This window comes from Myodes glareolus, chromosome 18 (assembly GCF_982192425.1).
Source record: "Myodes glareolus chromosome 18, mMyoGla1.1, whole genome shotgun sequence".
Lineage (NCBI taxonomy): Eukaryota > Metazoa > Chordata > Mammalia > Rodentia > Cricetidae > Myodes > Myodes glareolus.
In genome coordinates, this window is record NC_142043.1 from 21,863,095 (window position 1) to 21,873,568 (window position 10,474).

Here is a 10,474-nt window from a genome sequence, read left to right on the forward strand (position 1 = left end):
GCCTCATCCACAGAGGAGTTCCAGGGAATGGAGGGCAACACAGAGAAACCCTGTCTCAAAAAAAAAAAAAAAAAAAGAAAAAAGTCTGCAATAAAAAACAAGACCAAAACTTAGCTCAGTATTCTATACAGCAGGTCAGTGGCCAACTTTACAGAGCATGGAGGTTTTCATGTGGTAGGAACCACACCAACAATAACGTCTAAGAAGAACAGTGTCTTATTCTGTCCACACAGCCCATTGCTTGGCCCAATTTTAATGCATGAAATTTTAATACACGGTCTTATTGTTGAATTAACTATTATCAGTCTATGAATAGAAGTAGCCTGCCTCATAAAAAAAAAATTCAGAACAGTACAGCTGAGAAGAGAGGGCCTCACAGTTAAGGAGAAAAGTGGCAAAATGTTACTGGATTAAGGAAACTTCTGTGTGAGAGAGAGCATGTAGGTCAGGAAAACAGAAATTAGGGGCATGTGTATGTTCAGAAAGGCATAGGGAACCCAACCAGCCACATGCAATGATCCTGCTACTTAGAAGATTTACTCTCCAAATTCTCAGACCAAATGCCATAAGCAAGGGACCAGGAAATCCTAAAAAGTTCACTCATGAGGAAACAAACCAACACAAAGAGTCTATAATTCCCATACCCACACTTTCTATTACAGACTTTTAGTAAACAGTTAAGGCTGGAACCACTGGGTAGGAGTTTGAGGTCCTATTACTCTAGTTGCTTTGTGCCTCAGAAAAAAATTTCTTCAACTCCCAAGACCAAATCTAGAATATCCAAACTCAGTTCACAAGATCCAATGTTCAAAGTTGGTTAAAAACAGAACATCAACAGTTGAGGTAAATGAAATTCAACACAATGGCACTTTTATAATCCATGCAAAACAAGCTCATCCATATGCTTCTTATAGACGTGGGAGAATAGAGTGTTTCAGGAATTCACTCTGATATCTTTCTAGGAGGTTTTGACTGGCTTACACAAGCCAGACTTCCTGTTGAACAAGTCGAACAAACGACCTTCAGAAGAGGTTGTGTTTCTATTACTCAAGTGGGCAGTAGCCCAATGGTCAAACTGATTTGCATACTATGGAGTAGCACAAATTTCGTCATGTAAATGCATAAATGGCAGCGATCTATTAAGAAACAATACACACAAGTTAAAAATAAATCACCACAGATCAACCAAAAACCAATGGTTTTGTATCTTTCTATTTAACATATTCACATTTCTTTCATTCTTTAACTTCTCTTTTCTGTATTTTTTCCATGAACATTTGTGAACTTCTTCGTGTCTCTGTGTACATTTGTTTAGATAAGTTTTTGTTGAAAGTGAAAAAAAAGTCCCTACATAGTTCAGGGTTCGTCTTCCTGAGGTCTGACCCCACTTACCTACAGTGTGGAGCGGGGTTAACACCAGCAAGTGTGCTTTGAGACAGTCCTTTTTGCCTAACAGAATATCTTGAATTCAGATGCCCACTTTCCAGCCACTGTCACTCTTAACTACTCTTGCTTTTCCTTCTCACCCATCCCTGCTTTAACAGTAGGACCGAGTGTGCCTGGGTGGGACATGTGAAATTTTCCATCAATAGAAACAGACCTACGTGATTGTCACCCCGCCTAATCTTGCTAATCTATGTCTCATTCTTTTCCTGGTTGGCAACTGATGTCTCCCAAACTGAGTCCTTTTAATATTTTTCCAAGTGAAAAATGGTACACGTGCACACAGAGAAGATCAGGAAACCTAATGTCATGGCAACCTCTACTCCATCTCTTCTCCCCAAGCAGGCTATATTGACAGATTCTTGAAAATAGAAGGCCCAGTTGCCAGCAAGAAGGCAGAAGCTGCCCAAAATTATGTCTGTAGACCCAAGTCACATCTTGAGAAGAAGTATGGAACCCCATGAAAGTTTAACATTTTTCTTACTCATGTTCACACAGTAAGTGGAAAAACTAGAAATCGAACGTATATATATATGTTCGGTTCCAAAGGCCTCTCCACTGTACTATGACTATGATGCTTTTCATTATCTTTAAATTGGAGGCAGTTCCCTTCCCCTCAATCCACAGAAGGGTTCTGTGAACCAGTGTAAGTGAAGCCAGCCCTGCTCCATTCAGACCAGCAGCTGATATTCTTAGTCACCTTAATCTGTCAAAGCATTTCTTTGGACTGCAGGAAAGACCAGAAATTCATGTAAGGAAAAGACAAACCTTAGAGGCTTCTCTTTGGAGAGACAACGTAGTGCCTGGGGAAACAGGGACTCCAGCTGTAAAAGGTGTGGGTTTGCATCCTGGTTGAGCTGGGCTTGTCAATCATTTTTGGATATCCCTGAAACCCTCAGGATAAGGTAACGCTTTGAGATTTGTGACACCTGGCATATCTTCTCCACAGGCTCCAGTGAGGATGTGAGCACACACGGTAAGGTCAGCCATGTGCTAATACAACCAATTAGAGTTATGGCTGGCAAGCAATAAATAATAGATATTAGCCAATTTCAGTAACCTTCAATATGGTTTTTAATTTACATCATTGGCTCATCCTCTTAATCTCTACTTCTATTTCTTTTTCTCTTCTCTTCACTTTTCTGAAGCTCATTTCCCCCGGAAGCTTTTATTTAAGAGAAGAGAAGGAATAAGATTTTACCTCTAATGAGATCTTTTCTGATTAGGTCCCAGATAACACAGTTTTCTATCTATATAATATATTGGCCCATAATGCCTAGTGACAGGTACTTGAAAGAGCATTCATTGACAAAGTGAGGTTTCAGAAGGTTCCAGAACACACACACACACACACACACACACACACACACACAGAGAGAGAGAGAGAGAGAGAGAGAGAGAGAGAGAGAGGAGAGAATCAAAAATTAAGAACTCTGTTTTACAAACACATACATCAATCATGAAATACAATAATCCAGAGTCAACTTATTTCTAATTATAAAACAATATTACTTAAAATTAGAAGTTTTATTAAAAAAATGTGATCCCAATAATGAAGCCCTTCCAACTAACTTCCTATAACATTTTAAAAGTAAATCGATTTTTTTTTCTATTTATACCTATTTAATGTCATTATTAAATCTAGAGTCAAGCAGGAATTTCAATCAAGGCTACCTATACAAATATATTCTAATTTGTATTTTGTAAGATGGCTTTACAATACTCATGCATTGTCTCATTTCCTCCGTGAATGTTCGCTGTTACACCTTGTGGAGAAGCAGAAGTAACCCACAGTGAGCAGTGCAACGTGATTCTCTTGTCCTGATTACTAAAGCAAAATTAAATTTAATTTCTGTGTTCTCAGAACTTTAGCTCTGTTTGTGTCTTTTGTAAAAATACGTGGTAAGTTGGACCAAGTATTGCCCTAAAACTCTTTTCTTTTTTCTTTTTTTTAGCAAGTATTTCAAAGGTCTGTGAAAAACATCCTATTTTCTGATCATTTTCCTTGGCAAGTTTAGAAAAGGCCACCACCCATGACTAGACGTTATTATGTGCCCCTTACATCTGTAGCATCTGAACGGCTCCAAGGGTCCCTAGTTTCTAAGACACAAAGTTCCTTCTAGGAAAAAAGTGCAGCACTGTCTCAATAATAGCAGACACCACGACAGGCTTATATGGAAGCACACCAGCATTCCCAAACACGCACAAACCCACCACTGCACAAACGGCCACGGCATTAGCAGAACAGGCTGATTGATAAAGTTAATGTAGAAGTCCAGGATTAGCAGGAGCTGTTGTATAACAGGATTACAGGCTGCAATAGTATGTGAAACCGTGCCGTAAAGGAAGAGTATTGGCAAGCCCGTGGAAAGCAAGAAAAGAATATGCTGGGCGTGAGCGACTAGGCAGAGCTTTTAATTTCTGTTTGTCCATGTAAACCCAGATGATATTATCACTGTCTCTAGGTAGTTAGCAGGCTTGCTATTCTGTCCTAAAACTCATCCACTCCCATTTAAACGCCACCACTCTCCACAATGCTTGCAACAGCCAATGGAGAACCATTATGGCCACTACTTGCACTCTGCCTCCCTTTCCTATCTGGACTCTGTGTCAGGCAGCAGTGCATATTTATCACTAGCTGCTGGAGGCCTCCGTCTACCTGCTGTCTGCAGCAGGCACCAAAAGAAACAGCAGCAAATCTGCGAATGTTAGCCAACAGGATAGTGTCCAGGACAGGTGGCAGGGGCTGCAGCAGCGAGGACAGATGGACTAACAACCACACAGACAGACAGCAGCACCATTAGACACCATCCATTACTTCCAGGCTCAGAAGAGGGGAAGCCTGCAGCACCAGGGATGTCATTCTTCCACTAGGGACAGGAAGCAGATTAGTAAGGGTTCTGCCTCCCTCAAGCTGGCAGGCTTAAAGTATTTGTTTTTTTGGACGAGAAGGAGCAGGGAATTCAGAAACCTGCTGCTCTTAGAGAGCCAGGCCAGCTCTGGGCCTTCTAAGTCAATGGCCTTTTATCTTTCCAGAGTCTATAATGAACGAGGAAGAATGACTGAATCTCTATTTTGCTGTGGCTGGACAACCACATCTCTCCCTCTCTACTCTAGACTGCAGTTGCTTTTGCTTGGGGGACCCATAGCCTGAATGCAGCTTGTCCTGTTGGTCTCCTGTGTGGCTCTGCTTTACTGAAGGGAAGGAGACACCTGCCCAGACAGCATCTTCCCTTCAGCAAGCAATTCTAAGAAGTGGGAGAAAGGCCACTCGGGGTGTGCTCTGTGCCCTGGTGTCACCTCCTGCTCCCTCGCTACACTTCCCTGCAAACAGCAAACTCCAGATGCAACAGGTTCCCTTTGGCTCTTCACGCCAATGACCTGCCCCAAAACACACCTTCTGCATAAGCAGACGATACCAAGACATCAGTACCAGTCAGGGTATCTACATACCTTGCCCCAGAGAGAAAAAAAAAAAAAACTTTACTGAATTTGTGAGGACTTCCCAAGGGAAGACAGAGTTGAAATCACCTTTAGCCTCACTCCATGGGCGAGGCTAAGAAGCAAGCAAAGCTTGCAAGCAGTTCTGAAGCAAACAGCAGCACCATGTCACAGACTCCTGCACCACTAACAACCAACCCTGGCCTCTCCCCATCCCCAAGAAAATGGGGCACCAGGCAGAGGTCCCTGCAGGGTGGGTGGGTTCTAAAGACAGGGCTGTGTAGATTCTCAATCCCTGTCGGCATCCTTCGGGAACCGAGAAGGCCCCAGAGGTCTCTTGGAAGCCAATAATGAGGAAACCCTGTTTTATTCAGGCCAGAGTCGTCAATCAGCTTTTGTCATTATCAAAAACTTTGTACTGCCAGTGGCATTACATATGAATAAGAAAATGTGTCTTTATACAGTTATTCTGTGTAGAAGACTAGGACTAAGAGGTTAAAGAGGAGCAGAAAGGCAGGTTACCAAAGATGGCAACTGCCCAAAAAAGACCCAATCTTGCATTGTAAATGAATGAGTACCAAACCGAACACTAAAAATAAGCATTTTTATTATATAAATACCAGCACCGTTCACTGTTGTAACTCAAATGGGCTCAACAACTCCAAAGAGGAGCTTGCCCTCCGCACCCCACACCTCCACCACCACCCTTTTCTCTACTCATTCCCTAGTCCCTAATCTGCCCTCAATCCAGGACCCTTCCATTGGGTGGGATCAGCTTCACTTAGCTCTGCCTATCTCACCCTAAGGTGGTAGCCCTGTCCACCTAGTCCTCCTAGGCACTCCTGTCGCAAACCATCCTCCTGGGGTCCTAGGTTTCCTGGCTCTGTAGGGTCCTTTCCTTCCTCCAGACTCTCAAGTCTCTACCCTGCTCAAGCCCGGGGACCCCAGCCCTAAGGTGGGCACCTCTGCCCGCACCCCTGCACCCTCGGCAGCCCCTCCCCCACACTCAGCCAAGAGGACCGGGTGAGTGAGCGGTGAATGGACGGATGGAGGCACCACCACCGAGGGATGGATGGCGCGCCTTACGGGGGGTGGGGTGGGGGAGAGGGGGCTTACTTGAGCATGGCCTCTTCTTTTTCCTCCTCTTCCTTCTGCCGGTCCATCACTGCCATGATAATGTTCCTCTCTTCCTCGGTCAGGTGGCTCAGGTCGGGCAGTTCTTGCATAGGGGGAGGCACCGTGGGTGGGCGAGGACCGCGGGGCCCCACGGCTGAGGACATTTTCGTGGCCTGCCCGCCCCCTCGGCTCGCTGGCTCTCGCTCTCACCTTTCGGATTCACGCCCCGCAGCTGCGCCCCTGCTTTCCAAGCTCACAGCGAAGCCCTCCTGGCGGCGGCGGCGGCGGCGGCGGCAGCAGCGGAGCCGGGGACAGCGAGGACCCAGTCTCTCATGATGCTCTGCCTCCCGCCGAGCCCGGATGCTGCCTTTGTTTGGGTCGCCCTGGCGAGGCTCGGGGCCGCCTGGCCGCCTCCCGTAACCCAGCCTCGGCCGGCGGGGGCGGGCAGGCGGAGGCGCGGCGAGGGGGCGAGGGCTGGCGCTGGGCTCCGGAGCGCGGCCGGGCGCGGGCTGGGCTGGCGGGCCGGGGGCGGGGCCGGGCCGGGGCCACCCGACGCTGCTCGCTCGCGGGCTCTGCTGCCTCCAGTTTGGGGCTGCGGGAGGGAGAGGGAGAGTTTGGGTGTCAGTTAGGCGGAGTCTCGGAGCTTCGCTCCCGGGTGATGCTGCTGCTCTCGCAGACATAAGCTGCCAGCCACTCAGTCCCGGAGCCGCTCCGCCCACGGGCACCACCCACCCACTCCCCGGTCCGAGCCACGCGTGCCCCGGCCGTTCACCCCCACCCCCCAGCCCCACACTCGCCAACGTGCATACTCTGCTGCTTGGTCTCTCCCCAGGTACCCCTCACCCTGAGTCATCCTCCCTCTCCAGGTCCTGGTCCATGTCATCCTTCTCAACCCTATTTTCCCCTGGGTTACGTTAATCATCTTCATCCTCGCTACAGTCTTCATCATTGATGTTATTTGAGCACCCACAGTGTTTGGAACGGCAAGATGGAACCCCCTCTAGATCTATTTTTTCCCCTTCCTGCCACCATGTCGTTCTCCTTAACTCAAGTGTGCACAGCCACAGTAGTGTGTGGTTTTCTAGATAATTTTGGTACACACACATACACGCACCCAACACCACGAACCCTGAATTGTCATATTCTCCAAGGCAATCTCTTTCTTGACGGGTTCTGGCTAGAATTGTTCTGCTGTGTATCCTCATTTCCCCTTCAAGACGCCCCACCACACAGTAACTCTTTAATTTGCCATTTGGGGCACTGGGTAGCCCCATCAGACCGCATAACTGCACTTCGCCGGTGCTTGTAAGTGGATTATCTACTCTAATTCCTCCAGTGATGTTCGCTATCATCGGGTACTCACTTCTCAGCCTCCGTGGGTACTTCTTCAGCAACCCTGACGCCAGGAGCAGAAAAACACCCACCCATATCCCATTGTATTTAGAAGCTTCTGCTCATTGCCTGGTGCAACGATAGGGAGGAAGGAGGAGCTTCTCTTGCTGATAAAGGCAAAAATTAATAGACAGTTCTTTCAAAATGGGTAATGTTATTGGCTTTGAAACCTGGCGACTGAATTTTGTTAATGCAATTATAAAAGAATCGATAGAGAGAAGGGCTCAAACTGAGCCATTTCCCAGTAAGGCTCTCAAAGCAGTGATGATGGAAGAACTGATGGACTGCTCTCCTGGGGAAGTCTTTCTGTAGTTCCACAAGCAAGACCGTACTCATGCTCCTTCTCCAAGCCTAACTTTGTGAGCACGAGGAAGAGGAAGAGCTGGCGTAGCAGTAGGGGAGTGCATGGTACCAAAATCTTCCAATTTACTTTAGAATTTACTTGACTTTGCCTGTCAGTACAGTTGTTTTTAATGTGGACACATGTATTTGAATTTTCTCTGTAAGCAAATGCTCATTGCCGGCTGTAGTAACTTGGTGAATAACTAAATCTTTCTCAAACCAGAACTCTTGGAATTATTTGAAGCAGTGACCCGGTCAGCTTCGGTCTTCCCCAGAGTGAATATGGTCAGCTTACCCAGCTAGCAATGTGCAGCAGTGCCTTTTCTACATCTGGCAGTTCTTGCTGTCTGACTTTGGACACACTAATTGCCCCCACCGTCTTTCTTCTCTCTCCCCTTCTCTTCTTTTCAAATACTTACCAAGGGTATTATAAGCAAGAGCAATCTTTGGTCCCTAAGCGTTTATTAATACCTTAGAGTCATCATGCTTATTTGTGCCACCTGATACTGGGCTCTGGGCTCTCTCTCTCTCTCTCTCTCTCTCTCTCTCTCTCTCTCTCTCTCTCTCTCTATATATATATATATATATATATATATATATATATATATATATATATATATATATTTGTGTCACTTAAGAGGCTGTCACTGAAGTAAGTGTGTGGTCCACTAAGCTTTCCACTGATTTTTCGTAAGTGCTAATGTCTAGCCAGATTTACTCTTTCCTCCAATGAACTGATAGAAGACTCTGAGGAGCACCTTTTCTTTGCTAAACAAAAATGCTTGCGTCTCTCCATCCATCACATATTTAAGAAGATAGCCAAAAGAAAAGGAAGAGAAATGGGTTTGGGTTGGCATTCTGGCTCTAACCCATATAGTATTATCCTGGACAAGTGACCGTCCCCGTGTCTGTGTAAAATGTAATAGCCGTATGTCACTCAGAATGGATGATGAGTATCATAGGACACGTGTAGCGTTTCTAATCTCTGTTTTTTCTCTGTGAGGACCACTTTGTATGCTTTGGTTTTCTTTTTTCTCTTTCTCCAAGAAATACTTTCATCTCTAAGTTATTCAAATACCAGAAGGAGCTGCAGTGTAGACACCTCAGTCACCTGGCCAGATGTCCAGCTCTGTGGAGTCAACATGGAAATGCAAATAGGCCAGGGACAAAGGCCACATTCTCAGGAGATTCACATCCAAGTTGGTTTTCTGGAAATTTTCTTAAAATATAAAGGGATTATAAAACCTCAGTAAAGAGAATTGACTGAATAGCACTCGACAGAAACAATGTAACAAACAATAATGGTGCTTTAATTTATCTTGGTTGCTATAATAAAATAACACTGGTGGGGTGGCTTATGTAACAGAAATTTGTATTTGGAAGGTTCTGGAAGCTGAAGATTGAAGACACCTTGCCAGTAGGCTTAATTTCTCCCAAGACCTCTCACCTTGGCTTAAAGATGGCTAGATGTGTATGTCCTTGGTGTCTCTCCCTCCACAGGCAAGAACATTACCGCGCCAGCACGGTCTGGAACCACGAGTCTCGGTGGAGGGTGTCCAGGTTGAATGAAATCCACAGAGCACGAGGTTGAGGTGAAACAGCAGCTCGTTTATTGTTCTGCTGGGGCTAGCTTTTATACCATGGCACCAAATGGGGAAGGGGCTGCGAAGTGACTCTCACCTGACCCAAGGAGGAACTCTTACCTGACCCCAGTAGGGGTCAAGGACCGATCACATGCACTCCACCTTCACCTGTCCCCAGTAGGGACTGTCACCTGACCCCGGCAGGGATCAAGGAATAATCACATGCACTCAAACTTCCTCATCCAACTCCAGGAGCAGAGGGAAGTTAAGATTCTTTGCAGATAAGCACCTCAAATGGGGGCAGGGAGATATAACTCGGGGTAGCAATTCCCACAGAACATCTCTCTTATTAGATAAAGACCTGATGTTTATAAACTCATTTAACAGTATTTACCTGTTTAATTCAGATGTTGTGGGAGCTGGTGAGATGGCTCAGCAGGTAAAGGTATTCACCATGAGGCCTGACAACTGAGTTTGGTAACCAGAACCAACTCGGTCAAAGTAAGAACCAGCATGCACAATCACAATCAAATAGATAAATGCAATAAATAAATAAATGACTCTTGTCTCTGAATATAGTTGTATTTAATAGAACTGGAGAACTGGAGGATTTCATGACAAATTTTGGGGGAAAATATAATTCATTACATAGCAATTTGTCAGAATTACTTGGGGGAATTAATTGAATACTTACCTATATTATCTAAATAGCAATAAAAAGAAAACTGCTTCTCAAATATACTTCTGTTCACAGCTACCTTACCAGGCCATGTACATGAGTGTTAAGTTAGTAAGTGAATAAATGTTAGTATGTGTATACATGCCAGCACATGGTGTTTCTCCTTCTTTATCCATTGCAGAGAGGATCAAAGCAAATTTTGAGAGTGCAAAAGAATAGGGTTTTTAACTTTACATGCAGAGAAGCAGAACTTCACTGTACTTAGGTAAGCAAGCAAACAGTTAAGCTATGTTCCCCCAAGTGCACAGCACAGTTGGTTGGTTCCTGGAGGCACTCCCCTAAAACACGCTCAAAGGACTTGGGGAAATGTGCACAATAGTTCTCTCCCACAAATTCACAAGACACATTAACAAAAAGAAAAGTGCTAAGGTATAATCATTTGCTGCCGTAAGGAAACCTGCTTTATGTGATGGTTTGC

At 45.4% G+C, this 10,474-nt stretch overlaps 1 protein-coding gene across 21 annotated transcripts in view; it reads right to left on the reverse strand.

The window, feature by feature from the left end:
* Positions 1-6,435, reverse strand: part of Rims1 (regulating synaptic membrane exocytosis 1) — a 483,725-nt gene extending 477,290 nt beyond the window's left edge. For 5 of the 21 annotated variants that reach the window (XM_085679426.2, XM_085679425.2, XM_085679424.2 and 2 more), the window contains exon 1: positions 6,001-6,433. In XM_085679426.2, coding sequence (XP_085535552.1) covers positions 6,001-6,164 — 164 coding nt within the window. In that variant the 5' untranslated portion in view covers positions 6,165-6,433. Of the gene's footprint in view, positions 1-6,000 lie in introns of all 21 variants that reach the window. The other 16 variants (XM_085679428.2, XM_085679441.2, XM_085679440.2 and 13 more) reach the window with 5 other exon arrangements.
* Between the last annotated feature and the right edge of the window lie 4,039 nt (positions 6,436-10,474).